The sequence below is a fragment of the Coregonus lavaretus genome (assembly GCF_964263955.1).
Source record: "Coregonus lavaretus genome assembly, chromosome: 10".
Lineage (NCBI taxonomy): Eukaryota > Metazoa > Chordata > Actinopteri > Salmoniformes > Salmonidae > Coregonus > Coregonus lavaretus.
The window spans coordinates 50665778-50681397 of record NC_139997.1 but is presented as its reverse complement, the minus strand read 5'-3'; the positions used below and the strand labels follow the sequence as shown (position 1 = coordinate 50681397).

At 43.4% G+C, this 15620-nt stretch overlaps 1 protein-coding gene across 4 annotated transcripts in view; it reads left to right on the top strand.

Annotated features, from left to right (window-relative positions):
* The window catches only part of jade2 (jade family PHD finger 2), a 153779-nt gene that overhangs the window by 19340 nt on the left and 118819 nt on the right, over positions 1 to 15620 (top strand). For all 4 annotated transcript variants that reach the window (XM_084170674.1, XM_084170673.1, XM_084170672.1 and 1 more), the window contains one exon: positions 168 to 253. In XM_084170674.1, coding sequence (XP_084026800.1) covers positions 168 to 253 — 86 coding nt within the window. The remainder of the gene's footprint in view (positions 1 to 167; positions 254 to 15620) is intronic.

Here is a 15620-nt window from a genome sequence, read left to right as displayed (position 1 = left end):
AACTAATTATGAAATCTAGGCAAGTCAGTCAGACTTTCAGATGCCTTAAATTGTGATCAGTGATTGAAAATGGCTGCCTCCTGTCTCCTCTAACAGTTTGTCATTCTGGATAAGATAAATGGGTGCTAAATGACCAAAATGTACATCTAAAATGTAACCGTTTGCAGGTCAAGTGACCTCCTGGTCCAGGTCCTCCAAGAACACAGGGACCAGCAGCACCTGGGTCAGACAGGAGCACAAGAAACCATCTGAGGTGAGTGGCTACCAACTCCATACTGTATACAATTCACCTGTGAGTCCCAAATGGCACCCTATTTTCCTTTTATAGTGCACTTCTTTTGTCCATAGACCATAGGGCTCTGGTCAGAAATAGTGCACTATATAGGGAATAATGGGCCCTGGTCAAAAGTAGTGCACTATATATTGAATAGGGTGCCACTTGGAATGCAGACACTGACTAATAATAATAATAATAATAATAATAAATAATACATGGGTTTTAAAGTGCCTTTTAAGAAAAGATTGTACAGCAAGAGAGTAAAAAACTAAACAAGGATAAAACCATAGAATAAAAAGAAATAAAAGCTACTCAGGTGGTGGGTGTGGCAATGGGCGTGGTCTGCCTGTCGAGTGGCAGAATTTTAGAGGCCCCCATCTTGGCAGTGTAGAGAGAGTGTTGCATTTTTAAAGGTAATATTCTACAATGGAGCTGAGAGAAAATGGTGATGTTTTAAAGCTATTTCCTTCAATTCTATGCATTTGTCTATGTCTAATGCTGTGTTATTTTGCTCAAACATAAGAACAAAATCAATAGTGCGAAATTAATTGTTTGTGATATTTTTTAATCTCCCTGACTGTCTAGCTTTTAGTTTGGGGATTGTTAGTTCTCAAAGATTATAATATTTTCAAGTATTAAGTGTCCATTATCATTTCTACATACTTTATATCTGGGTTGAAGTTTACACTTTGGCCCTGTTCAGAGTTGCGGCTGGCTGGGGGGAGAGAGTTGCAGAGTTTGGGGGAAGCAGCGCTGAAAGCCTGGTCCCCCATTTGAGCACTGTCTTGTTTTGGGGATGGTGAGTAGTCCATGAGGAAAGAGAATTATGAGGGGGCAAGGCCATGGAGTGCCTTGTAGGTGTGGAGTAGGATCTTGTAGGTAATGTGGAATTTGACAGGAAGCCAGTGAAGGTGGTGGGGGTGATGTGTTCCCAGGGTTTGGTGTGTATGATGACCCTGGCAGTGGAGTTCTGGACGTACTGGAGCCTATATAGGGCTTTGCCGGACACCCCGAATAGGACTCCATTGCAGTTATCCAGACATGATGTAACAAAGGCATGTATGAGGGTCTCCGCTACCTGGTCCGTGAGGGATGGTCGGAGTCGGGAGATGTTGAGGAGATGGAAGAAGGCTGATTTGGTGATGGACTTGATGTGTGACTCGGAGAGAGTGGGGTCCAGGATGACACGTTCGGACCGTATCCATGCGGTTGCGGAGGATGCAGTGACAGACGGTGTCATAGGCAGCAGAGAGGTCGAGGAGGATGAGGATATTGAAGTGGCGAGAGTCGGCGGTAATGATGAGGTCGTTGAATAATTTTACCAGTGCTGTCTCTGTGCTTGGCCCGGAACCCCGATTTTTAAAGAGGTTCATACATGTCATGGTTGGTCATGGCTAGGGCTGTTGCGGTGACCGTATTACCGCCACACTGGCGGTCACGAGTCATGAAGGCAGTCAAATTCCACGTGACAGTTTAGTCACGGTAATTAGGCTTCTCCAAGCTCTGATGCTGCTGATGGTCATTAGTAGCCTACCAAACTTGCTTACTGCCTGGTACTCAGCACTCGATTGTCCCTCTAATCACTCCGACATCAATGCAAATGTAATCGAAAATCTAATCAAACACTTCATGAGAGCCAATGAGTTGATGTTGCACAACATTTCTATAGGCTATGCAATTGGGTGAGAACCGAGTGATGGCCTCTATTAAAAAGAGGAGGATCCCATCAGCTCTCTATAGCCTAGGCCTACTATATTTATTTGTCAACTTTCCTAATATTAAGCACGTTGCTTATCTTTACAACAGGAGTATAGCCTACCTGGCTGGCATGAAAATGAACCACGGGAAAAGCGTCCTCCATTCGCTATTTAAGTGCATAGATTACATGTATTTTTTCCCTCTGACCCTGTTTCGATACAGGTGCATGATAATGGTCCATTCTAAATCAAAAAAAATTCACACATATATTATTTAGTATATGTAAAGATTAAATCAAGAATAGTCTGATGGGTGACAATATTAGCCTATCACTTGTGAATGATGCCCAGCATAAGAAACAAAGCCTTTTCTTTTTGCAACTTTTTTGAATCATAGTCGCACACCTCATGTAGCCTAGCCCATTAGCCTATATGTTTTCATAAGGTTTGTATCACAACTAAAGTGGCCAAATAACTTCTTAGAATGAAGCACATTAATCTGCTTTACAAGGGGTGTAGAGCCTAACTGGCATACATAAGCAGCGCGTGAGTTTCAATTGTGGGGAAGATAATTTTCACCATAAAAATGCACCTTTATAATAAAAGCATTACATGCATAATTTCATTTGCAGTCACTTTTGATAATGGTGTTTTCCGCTAATGGAACATTTGCGCTTATAGCCTACTACCATACCATGTGCGCATTGCTGTGCTTATAATGTGAAGAAATAGCTGAATAGTTTATTAACATTTTAAGCTAAACGTTCTGATAGGTTGCGTCAGCCACATTATGTTGATGCTAGTGGTTGTATTAATTTGGGATCTATCGCATCCCACAACTGTCCCAGACTATGTTTGGAATGTTTTTTTTCTCTCGCACAGAATAGAATAGGTCGACCTTTGTACTATGGGGGATAGTAGATTGACATAGGCTAGTGCTTTTGCTGTTCGTTAGTCCTACTCATATTGTTGGCTGACGAAAAGTAAATGTGGACAGTTCTTCCAATATCTCCAATATGCACCTTGGAATTGGATAAGGACGTGCGCAGTTGTGTCCCTGATGTGTCTGTCTTCACTTGTAGCCTGTGAGAAAGACCCGATCACATGATGGAGTGCACAGCACTAAGGGAGAAGCGCCCAACGGCCACTGGCCGCAAAAGGCATGGATTTTTTTAAGGGTGCATTACGGCCACACAAAGGGGATGCCACCGTGAAATTCTAGGCATTATCAAGTGCTTGTCAAATTGTGAATGAGTGACTGATGTAGTGTGTACAGCCTGCACAAAAATCAAAGCAGAGCTCATGCCTTTTTCAAGCAACTTTTTTCAAATCATCATTAGTCGCATCATGCCGCCTTACAATGTATTAAAAATCAAAACATATAGCCGAACGTTTGTAGAACAACTAACGTTACATTAATAACTCTAAATTAAGCATATAGGAATACCTATTTTTTGTTAACCGCTCAACACAGAATAGCTGCATGTGCGCACTCCCTCGGAAATCGTTTGGAGAAAATATCCTTTCTATTTTATTCAGCTTTGTTCAATTGTATTCTTCATAATGTAAAATAATGCCACGGAATTCTAAGCCACTCTTGTCTGCTAAATGAACTAGTGTAGCCAACAGCCATTTGGCATATCTTGCTTCTTTAGACCTGTCTAAAATAAATAATGGATTTATTGTGAAGTTGTAGGCTATATTACATGTATTTATTAGGAACATCTACATTTAAAAAAGTCTAAGGTCTGCATCAGTGGCTTGTAGGCTATGTGTGGGAGCCAGGAGATGCAAAATGTATTTGTTGTTTCACGGTCAATTACTGTGAGACCGACAGTTATTTGCTTGACAATCACCGGCTGACGCAATTTTGTGACCGCCACAGCCCTAGTCATGGCCAGTAATTGTTCAAGTTATCCGGGTCCAGTCCTTGTGTCTTTAGGATGGGTGGGGGGGGTAGTGTTAGCCAGAACCTGGTCAGGGGGCAGGGTGGGGGATAACTGAAGCTGCTTGTAGATGGAATACATTTTTGACTGAAAAAGGTTCAGAAATGTATTGCAAACCTCAAGAGAGCCAGTGATTGAGGAGGAATCCAGAGGCTGATGTAGTCTGTTGATGGTTGAGAAAAGGGTTCTAGGATTGCCTTGGCTGTTATTGATGAGGTTGTAGTAGACTGATTTAGCATTGGAGAGAGCATCCTGGAAGCCTCTTAAGTGAACTGTGAGATCTGATTCTTTATACACCCTCTCCAAAGAACACAGCTCAGGGGTAAACCCTCTGGGAGCAGATAAGGAGAAGCTGACCGTCCTAGTTTCCAGAGGAGCAACAGCGTCAAAGCTGGAGGAGAGGAGTGTGTTATAGTGAGACGCGAGCTCCACGGCAGAGGATGGAAGAGGATCAGGGCTGTTGTGTGTTTTGAAGCCTGTTTCCTAGGACAGATGTGCTGACAGATTTATTGTTCCTGTATGTAATGGTCCGTTTTTGCCGCAGCTTTGAAAGATCCAGGCCACGCAGGTTGGAGGGGGCTAAGCCTGTTGAACACGAGGTCCAGAACATGGCCTGTGTTGGAAACTTTACATGCTGTGTAATGTTGAAGCAGTCCAGGAGAGACAGGAACTTGGCAGCAAAGCCACTATTGTTGGAGTTGACATGGATGTTGAAGTCACCCAACAGTAGGGTAGATGGTGACATGGAGCAGACGGACATGAGGACCTCTGAGATTAACATAGTGGAAAGTTTGTGAGGGCAGTAGATTAGCACAACTTGCTGAGGTTGAGGACCAGCCAGGCTAAATGCCAGACATTCAAAAGATGTGTCATTCGGTGTGGGAAGGACTTTAACTTTGAAGTCTGTACAATGGATAACTGCAAGGTCCCCGCCCGACCCACAGAGCAAGGTTTTTGTAGGTACACATAGCCTGGTGGTGTAGCTTGATTAAGCACCATCAAGTAATTTGGCTGCTGCCAGGTTTCTGTTAAGCATATCACGTCGATATCTTTATCCATGAGAGCATCATAAACCAGCAGTCATTTGTTATTGAGAGAGCGAAAGTTCAGCAGAGCAAACAAGTTGTAGTGTGTAGGAGAGGAGGAGGCATGGTGCACAGAGCTATCCACTTTAGCCAAAGCTTTAAGGCAGCTTAGATTTGCACCAGGGCAGTTCATGTTACAGTGCAGTGACTCACGGTGTATGCATTTTCCCTACGGCAGTAGGCAGCCCGACGCACAATCCCTAGGTCGCGGAGGTCGCGGTGCGTCCGTAGGGAAAACAGGGCTTTAATACGGGCAGACTGAAAGCGGTAGAGTTCGGCAAGGAGCACCTTATCCGTGTCATGATGGAATCCAGGCTTGGGGCAGGCCAGTGAATGGTCCTGTGGTACAGTAGATCCCCACAGCAGAGGAGCCAAGGCAGAAGTAGTAGTACAAAAACACACAGATAGATCCTGATAAGAAAAAATGCTGCCAAGCTAGTTAGCATCCAATTGGCTAGTGTCCAAATAATTTGGTTAAGTGGTAGGAATCCAAAAAACTTGTGGGATCTAACTGTATAGTTATCCGAGGAACGCAGAACAAAGGTTGAGTCGAAACTGTTCTCATCCTCCCTGGTAGTAGTCAGGTAAACAGTCAGACAGTTTGTAAAAAGCAATCCTAACGCTCAGCAAGCCAGACTCTGCAGGCAACAAAAGGTACAACTATTAGGCAACAAATCCTGTTAAGCAAAAATCACAATGATCAACACTAAGTAGCAAACAATATTGACGTTTCAAGAGGAGAAGCGGTAGTCGGAGCAACCCGGAAATGGCTTACTGACCTACTGACTGACTGGTGATTATGTAGTTGGAGTCCCATGAGGTAATGATAATGTGACTGATTGATTGCTGATTCATGTTGTGAGCCTGTTACTGGAATGGTGGTGGGATAATGGTTGATGATATCCTCATGAGTTTACTGGTGTTTATGGTGTGGTGGATCCACTGAGGATAATGACAGTATGATAATGACAGTACAATAATGACGTGTTTGTTACTACAGTAGATGTCCTCGTGAGCTGTGCATTGTGGGATGTGTTGGAATCTGTACACCATGTATGCGTCCCAAATGGAACCATAAACCTATATAGTGCACTACTTTTCACCAGAGCCTGATGAGTGAATAGGATGCCATTTGGGATGTAATCCCATGATTTACCTGGGTGGTCCTTTGCAGTAGGCCTTGCTTTTTAGAAGAATGTCCACCATTTCATATTTTGGTTTAAAAACTAACAATTTAACAATTTACTAAACCAAGTGAATCCAGTGATGATATGATGATGGGTTTGCTGGCTAATTATCAGTTTGGGTACCCATAGGTCCATGAAAGGTAGGCACTATGGGATTTTAAATGACCGGGGCACATAGGGTCAGAAGTAGTGTACAATATAGGGTATGGAGTACCATTTGGGACTAAGCCCTAAATAGAAAGATGGCATGAACCTCCTAAAAGGCAGTACCTACGTTTCCTTCCAGATGATATGTTAAGAGGCCCTCTCTCACCACAGGGCAGGCTGCTGAAACTAAAGCCACTCTCAGTAATTACAAGGTTTCTTCTGCAGTCAAAGCTGAGCCCTGTTAGCCTACTTGTTGCTTCAGATGTTTGGCTTGGGAAGTGTGGAGGATGGTATGAGAAGTAGGCCCTAACTACACTTGCTCCAGTCTGTTATAAGAAGGAAAGAGACTTTTGAGTTCTCCATAATTAAGTATATGAACAAATATACAAATCCTTTTTTTAAATTCATACCACAACAGTAGGTTATATTTGTGCCATCTGTTATGTTGCCATGTTATTATGCAAGGATCTTGTCATTGTGTCAGATGGATTTGATTTGAAGTGTCGTTCCTTAGACTAGTCTGGAGCAAGGACACTGTGTGAACCAGTCGTGTGTTGACTGGCTTTGACAAATCAAAATTAGGGCTTAAGCTAGATCCCTTTGTTGTGTGTCTGGAGGTGGTTGCTGTGACAGTTGTCAACACATTACCAACATCTGCAAGGGCACACAGAACCTTTCCTCAGGCTCTAACAGTTCTACAGACTGACAAAATGAATGTTTTTATTCATATGGCTCATGTTCATTTGTGATTCTTTGGGGAACTTTGCTTGTTTACCGCTTGATAGATAGCTGCTGGCTAAAATATGGAAATGAAGTGACAAAATGTTCTCCTGTGTGTGATGGTAAATCTGTCATGATTGAGGAAATGTAAATGACCAGGTTCATATTTATTGTAAAAGTGCTGAATAAAGGATAGTTTGTCTTGAATGAGGTCCATAGGTGTGAACGTATTTAGTATGCGTTATGTTGATTTATTAGGCCTCAGTAGGGTTCAGTTTCCAAATGATTCTTAGCCAGTATTTTCAATACCTACGTACTCGGTGGTTTCAATACTAACTTGCTCGAGAATGACTAATATTAGGAAACAAGATCTCTCCCACTCTACCCCCAGAGGAAGGAAGTTTCCTTTGCAGAGCATGCAGGTGTGAAACTCGCTCACACGGGGGGGGGGGGGGGGGGGTCCGAGTCTCTGACAGTCGCCCAGCTGCTGGAGCTCATTAAGGCGGGTAGAAACAGCTGTGCAGATCCATGGCAACCAGATGCAAACAGCTGCAGGAATGTGTAGATTGTAGATAGGGGTGCCCTGTTCCCCCCGAGTCAGCGGGCTAGTGGGCTCTGCCTGGCTGCCAGTGCCAGGCCCAGTGAATGGCTGAGTGGCCTGCCTAGCTGGCTGGATGTCACCGGTCCGCACTGCTTCGCATGTCGACACCAACCACCAACCGGAAGAGAAACGGGCTCCAAGATCCCCGCCAGCCCCCCTATTAAAATATCTATGTAAGCCCTGTGGTCTGGTGCCAGGTAGAGGAATCTCTACTACTGCAAAGAAATCATCAGAAATCATCAACCGACGCCAAGAAGACTAGAGATGGACGAGGAGCCTAGATTCACTGTTCTCGTCTCTGTTCTCAGGCGCTGGCAGCCAGGTCCCACTCCCTGGTAAAATGGAGATGCTTATCTGAGTGCATGCATCCAATCTCGCAGTGTGTGTTTTGTTTTTCGGTCATGCGTGACACCTCTATTTTACTCGGCAGTCTTCCATGATCTTCATGGCAGCGGATCTGATGGTTGGATACCTGGGTGGGGTAGGCAGCTCTGGCTGGGCTTTTTGGTGCTGGGAGGTAAAAGGAGAGGGAGAAAGTGTCCTGGCACATTAAGTGTCACAAACTGCGTCTTCAAAGCAGCAGTCTAGGTTTGACCCAGGACCCGGTATCTGTAGGGGAAAAGTGGCCTAATGTTTGTGCTATTATCTCCTTCCCGGTGCTGCTGGCTCTGCATGCCTAATTGATCCGGAAGAGGCTCAACTCTATGTTTCTCTCTGATAAGTGCAAGTCATGCTCCCTCAGCCAATTCTGCATTATTGCTGCACTGGCCACTCTCAAGGACATTGTGAACTATTCAAGGGGCCAGAGTTTTTTTTTTAAACTATGTTTATGGAAGGAACTTTTTATAGAGTAACTGAATCTTAGCCAGAAAAGCAAAAAGGAAAGATTTTGAAGTTGACATTGGATGTCTCTGCAGCATCTTGCCATGTATTTTCATAGCTTACATTTGGGATGCAGTCAACCTTAACTATGGCCTCAAATATTTGGCATGCCATACTTTTTGGGACAGTTGAGTTGGCCTACCTTCACAACAATGACGCTTCGTTATGTTCGCCTGCACCCCCCGGATTTCCCCCCTGGGTTTTCCTTGTTAGCAGCACATTCACTACTCTCTCAAACGGCTAACTCCACCCTCTCGCTAGTCGCGGCACAGGCCGAGGGCCAGTGAGACGTTAAACGAACTACCCCAGCCCGGAGTCAGGCTCAGCAGACCAACGGCAAGTGGCTAACAAGAAGGGAACTATAGACGCAGCTGACAGACTATAATGGGTTTGCGAAATGCCGGACATAGGCAAAAAATAAACAGACTGAGAATAAATGCACAACTGGTAAATAATCGCTTATAGGCTATGTCAGCCAGGTGGCTAGCTGCCGGCAGAGACTTCTATTAGCACTGCAGTAGCTAACATTAATAAGGGCCCGGGGCTGGGTTTACTAAGCTAACATATGGAATTGTTTTAAGATGGTTATACCAAGGATCATTTAGCTATTTTATTTTGAAATTGGCCTTACTGCTATTAGACCATAGAAGCACATTGAATAACAGATAACATATCAAACAGATAGTCCAAAAATAAACCTATATCTGATATATATATACAGCTCTGGAAAAAATTAAGAGACCACTGCAAAATTATCAGTTTCTCTGGTTTTACTATTTATAGGTATGTGTTTGGGTAAAATTAACATTTATTTTCTCTCCCAAATTCCAAATAAAAATATTGTTATTTAGAGCATTTATTTGCAAAAAATTACAACTGGTCAAAATAACAAAAAGTAAGAAAATACGTTTGTTCATTTTTAAACAACACAATAGTAATGTTTTAACTTAGGAAGAGTTCAGAAATCAATATTTGGTGGAATAACCCTGATTTTCAATCACAGCTTTCATGCGTCTTGGCATGCTCTCCACCAGTCTTTCACATTGATGTTGGGTGACTTTATGCCACTCCTGGCACAAAAATTCAAGCAGCTCAGCTTTGTTTGATGGCTTGTGACCATCCATCTTCCTCTTGATCACATTCCAGAAGTTTTCAATGGGGTTCAGGTCTGGAGATTGGGCTGGCCATGACAGGGTCTTGATCTGGTGGTCCTCCATCCACACCTTGATTGACCTGGCTGTGTGGCATGGCACATTGTCCTGCTGGAAAAAACAATCCTCAGAGTTAAGGAACAATGTCAGAGCAAAAGGAAGCAAGTTTCATGCGTCCTTCACAAAGACAAATCTGCCCGATTCCAGCCTTGCTGAAGCACCCCCAGATCATCACCGATCCTCCACCAAATTTCACAGTGGGTGCGAGACCCTGTGGCTTGTAGGCCTCTCCAGGTCTCCGTCTAACCATTAGACGACCAGGTTTTGGGCAAAGCTGAAAATTGGACTCATCAGAGATGACCTTACTCCAGTCCTCTACGGCCCAATCCTAATGGTCTTTTGCAAACCTCAGCCTGGCTCTTCTTTGCTTCTCATTGATGAAGGGCTTTTTTCTAGCTTTGCACGACATCAACCCTGCCCCTAGGAGCCTGTTTCGAACCGTACTCACCTTGCACTTCACCCCAGTTGTCGTTTGCCATTATTTTTGTAGGTCACTTGATATCGTCCTACGGTTGTTGAGTGACATTCGAATGAGTTGGCGGTCATCCCGGTCAGTATAGAGTCGTTTTCGCCCTCTGCCGGTCTGTAGCTTTGTTGTCCCCAATGTCTGCTGCTTGACCTTGTTCTTATGAACCACCGTCTTTGAAATTTGAAGGACGGAAGCAACCTGACGCTCACTGTATCCCTCTGCCAGTAAAGCCAGAATTGAACCCTTCTTTTCCTTACTCAAAACTTTGGCATGGTCAATAGTTATTTTTTGATTAAAATTACTTTTGAGGTACTATTAGCACTGTTTTTGCCATCCAGCTGGTCCTATTGCAAGAGGATAGTGATGACCACAGCAGTGGTTTTTCTACTTTTCCTCGTTAAATAAGATTTGGTTCAGGTGATCACCTAATCAGTACCTAATTCAGTAGAATGAGGTGTGCCTGTGTTGGAATTCAACAGACACTGGAATGGAATGGCTGTCATACATGTGGAGATGCTGATTTTAAGAAAAATGTATATGTGTGTATGTATATGTGTGTGTATATATAAGAATGCGCAGAAAAAAATAACAATTAATTTTACCGTGGAATTATCCGTATACCTTTGACGTGGAAATGCCCCATTCACTTCCATACATCTTTCGGCCCGGTACAGGGTTACCTTCAGATGAGTCCTGTGACACTTGTGGGGCTCGTACAGCAAAACAGAGCGCACCATCGTGTTCGTGAGAGTCTCATCTTTCCATATTAGTTTGTAGCCCAAACCATTCGGACACTACAGATGTTTTCGTGAGAAGACCAATTATCGGGATGTCTCCTGGTCTGACAAACAGCGCTGTAGCTCTGCCACCTTCTACCGCAGATGTGGAAGGCAGACATCGGCGGATGTGGTGGATTGAGAAGCAGCCAATGATATCTCGATCTTAAACAGATGTACTGTTTTATCTTTTGTTGATGTACTGTTTTATCTTTTGTTTTATGTATCATGTAAGTGCCTTAATGTATTTGGACCCCAGGAAAAGTAGCTGCTACCTTGGCAACAGCTAATGGGGATTCCTAATAAATACAAATTCAAATACAGATGGATTTTGATGAGGATTTTTGTATTATGCTAATTCGATTTGGACCGGGGCGCGGACATCGAGTTTAGGGGGAGTGCTGTGGTTAGTGTGATGAAGTAAGACGCTAACGTTAAACGGAGACAGACCTCAGCAGGCGCAAAAGATAGGCTACTAAGTTCTCATCATAACTTTGCTTTACAGAGAGTTCTAGTGAGACAGACAATGGTGTGGCAGACAATCTTAGCCAGAAAAGCAAAAAGGGAAGATCTTTAAGTTGACATTGGATGTCTCTGCAGCATCTTGCCATGTATTTTCATAGCTTACATTTGGGATGCAGTCAACCCTAACTATGGCCTCGTAATGTTTTTGGTATGCCATAATCTTTGGGACAGTTGAGTTGGCCGACCTTCACATCACTGCCGCTTGATATTGGGTTAAAAGCAGGAAAGTAGTGGATGGTGAACGCCGTTTACGCACCTTTTTATTTGTGGTGAGACTGAGGCAAGCTGCAATGCATGCAGGAGGAGGCACGGAGAAAGAGGAAACAACTGAAGCAAGCAGAGAGAGGTTAGTACAGTGGTTCCCAATCTGGCCCTCCAATTGGCTAATTCATCCCTCCTCTCCTCTGTAATTATTCTCCAGGTCGTTGTTGTAAATGAGAATGTGTTCAGTCAATTTACCTGGTAAAATAAAAAATATAATACAAATTTTCTGGAGTTTATAGTTTACCCACTTTTTATTTAATGTTTTACCACTACAGCACTGGTTAAAAGGTGGACTAGACTTGGTTCTACCATCTGGGCAGAATAGTTAATTAGGTCATCTTCCCCTTATTTCCAGCAGGTTAGTGTGTTTCGTTATGAATCTTGTTTTGGAGGCAGCTCTGCAGAGTGGTTACTAGCCTTAACCACACTGCTAAACCTAATGCCTAACTCTAACCTCATATTAAGACCAAAATTCATGCATTTTTTACAATATAGCCAATATTGACTTTGCAGCTGGCCTATCTAAAGGGAAATCGCTCAGTTCTGCCTCCAGGACAAGACTCGTGACAATAAACGTCAACCAGGTCATTTCAATGCCATTTAGAAAATACAGACAGTGCCACCATATTACTCATGATGATATTTGCATTCCCTGTGCTGTGTGGGATATTGGCTCATTGTTGTACCTCCGTCTCTTTGATGCATTTAAAAAAAAAGTGAATGTGGGAGAGGGTTGACATTCACAATTGAGATCTGTTTGAATTGAGCGTGCACTCAAAGAGAGCCATATAGAGGAAGGCTACTGTGCTACTGAATGATGTGACCTTTGAATGAGGCTTACAATTAAAGTAGTTTAGAATAGCATTGCTCAGTCGAAACCATAATTCACAGCGATTTGTGAAGAAGCCTGTCGTTCACTGAAGAAGACTAAATGGGTGCATTTCAGAAGTGGATTGTTACAGAAATGAGATTTTTATTACTTTTTGTTGTTGTTGTGTTCAGTGTTTCCCCTAGGATTTTTTTCACCAGCGCTTTTGGGGACCCGGGACATGCCCACCCCTCTCTCCCAACAGATTTATTTTGTAGAACAACTGTGAGAAGGTCACTTCTGATGACTTTTCAAAAGGACATTCTACTCCAAAATGCATGAAAATGTAATTATGTTGACACCACCTGAAATATAACTAATGCGCGCCACTGCACTGTAGGGAGATGAGGAGCAAGCGGTGGCTGTATGCTCGTGGCACTCATTTGCACCACTGCTTGCTCCGTTTGCTACAAATATACTCTGACCTTAAAGGGAGTGTTCCTTCAAATTGCACACACAGACATAAAAATGGTATCCATGAGTTCATCTAATTCTGGGTATGTAGAAAAAGGCTTAATTGCAAAGATCTCGCACTATCACTTTAAAAGCGTGTCACGGCAAAAACATTTAATAATTAAGCGAGGGCGGCGCTGCTAAATGAATATAGGGTAAACACTGGTTTTAGCTACAGCTGTACATTTCACAAAGACACAAACTCCGCATGAGGAAATGGTAGGCTGGCTATATTGTCAATGCATAACAGTACATGCTCTTCTGTGGTTTTGTTCAATGAGCGTTGTGTAAAGGATATAGCTATAGCCTAGCTGATCTCTCTGCTCACTCACACACATCACATCCACCCTGAGCTAGGGGTTATCCAGCGAACCAGAGGAAATCCTCCCTGCCTCTCCAGAGGGAATAACCTCACCTTGGGAACGGGAAAGGGCGGACTTTCCCGATCTCGGGGACGGTTCAGCGCACACAGCAGCCCAACCCGGCCAACATGCAGTCCCCTCTTTTTCTGACTGTCTGTCTCCTTGCCCTGGCATCTACTCTGTTCCATGTCCAAGAGCTTGCTCTGGTTTACACACAGAAGAAAAGTTATTGGAAGAACATCAGGCAGTGAAGCTTCCCAGTTGGAGTCTGTCTTGGGAAAGAGGGAATTTTATTTTCTCTCCTTTCTTTTTCTCTCTTTTTTTTCTCCTGTCTATCTATCTATCTATCTATCTACCTATAGTGGCTTGTGAAAGTATTCACCTCCCTTGGCATTTTTCCTATTTTGTTGCCTTACAACCTGGAATTAAAAATGATTTTTTGGGGGGTTTGTATCATTTGATTTACACAACATGCCTACCACTTTGAAGATGCAAAATATTTTTTATAGTGGAACAAGAAAGAAATAAGACAAAAAAACAGAACTTGAGCGTGCCTAACTATTCACCCTTAATGTGCTTCTTCTTGAGCCACTCCTTTGTTGCCTTGGCCGTGAGTTTTGGGTCATTGTCATGCTGGAATACCCATCCACGACCCATTTTCAATGCCCTGGCTGAGGGAAGGAGGTTCTCACCCAAGATTTGATGGTACATGGCCCCGTCCATCGTCCCTTTTGATGCTGTGAAGTTGTCCTGTCCCCTTAGCAGAAAAACACCCCCAAAGCATAATGTTTCCACCTCCATGTTTGACGGTGGGGATGGTGTTCTTGGGGTCATAGGCAGCATTCCTCCTCCTCCAAACACGGCGAGTTGAGTTGATGCCAAAGAGCTCGATTTTGGTCTCATCTGACCACAACACTTTCACCCAGTTCTCCTCTGAATCGTTCAGATGTTCATTGGCAAACTTCAGACGGGCATGTATATGTGCTTTCTTGAGCAGGGGGACCTTGCGGGTGCTGCAGGATTTCAGTCCTTCACGGCGTAGTGTGTTACCAATTGTTTTCTTGGTGACTGGTCCCAGCTGCCTTGAGATCATTGACAAGATCCTCCCGTGTAGTTCTGGGCTGATTCCTCACCGTTCTCATGATCATTGCAACTCCACGAGGTGAGATCTTGCATGGAGCCCCAGGCCGAGGGAGATTGACAGTTATTTTGTGTTTCTTCCATTTGCGAATAATCGCACCAACTGTTGTCACCTTCTCACCAAGCTGCTTGGCGATGGTCTTGTAGCCCATTCCAGCCTTGTGTAGGTCTACAATTTTGTCCCTGACATCCTTGGAGAGCTCTTTGGTCTTGGCCATGGTGGAGAGTTTGGAATCTGATTGATTGATTGATTGCTTCTGTGGACAGGTGTCTTTTATACAGGTAACAAGCTGAGATTAGGAGCACTCCCTTTAAGAGTGTGCTCCTAATCTCAGCTCGTTACCTGTATAAAAGACACCTGGGAGCCAGAAATCTTTCTGATTGAGAGGGGGTCAAATACTTATTTCCCTCATTAAAATGCAAATCAATTTATAACATTTTTGACATGTTTTTCTGGATTTTTTTGTTGTTATTCTGTTTCTCACTGTTCAAATAAACCTACCATTAAAATTATAGACATTTCTTTGTCAGTGGGCAAACTTACAAAATCAGCAGGGGATCAAATACTTTTTTCCCTCACTGTATGCACGCACCACTTTTCCGTTATTTTATTTTTTTTACATTTTTTGAAACAAGTTATTTTTTTCATTTCACTTCACCAATTTGGACTATTTTGTGTAAGTCCATTACATGAAATCCAAAGAAAAATCCATTAAAATTAGTTTGTAATGCAACAAAATAGGGAAACCGCCAAGGGGGATTAATACTTTTGCAAGGCACTGTATATATACAAAACTTCCTTCATACTTCCATTTGTGACACTTGTGGGGGTCTTGGCGCATATCGGTTCGGACACTACAAACAGAAGTTGGCACATCGATGGTACAGACTTCAGACGAGTCCCTTGGCACTTTTCTGTGAGAAGACCGATTTCCGGGATGTCTCATGGTCTGACAAACACCGCTCTAGCTCTGCCGCCTTTCACCGCAGATGCGGAAGTGCGACATCGG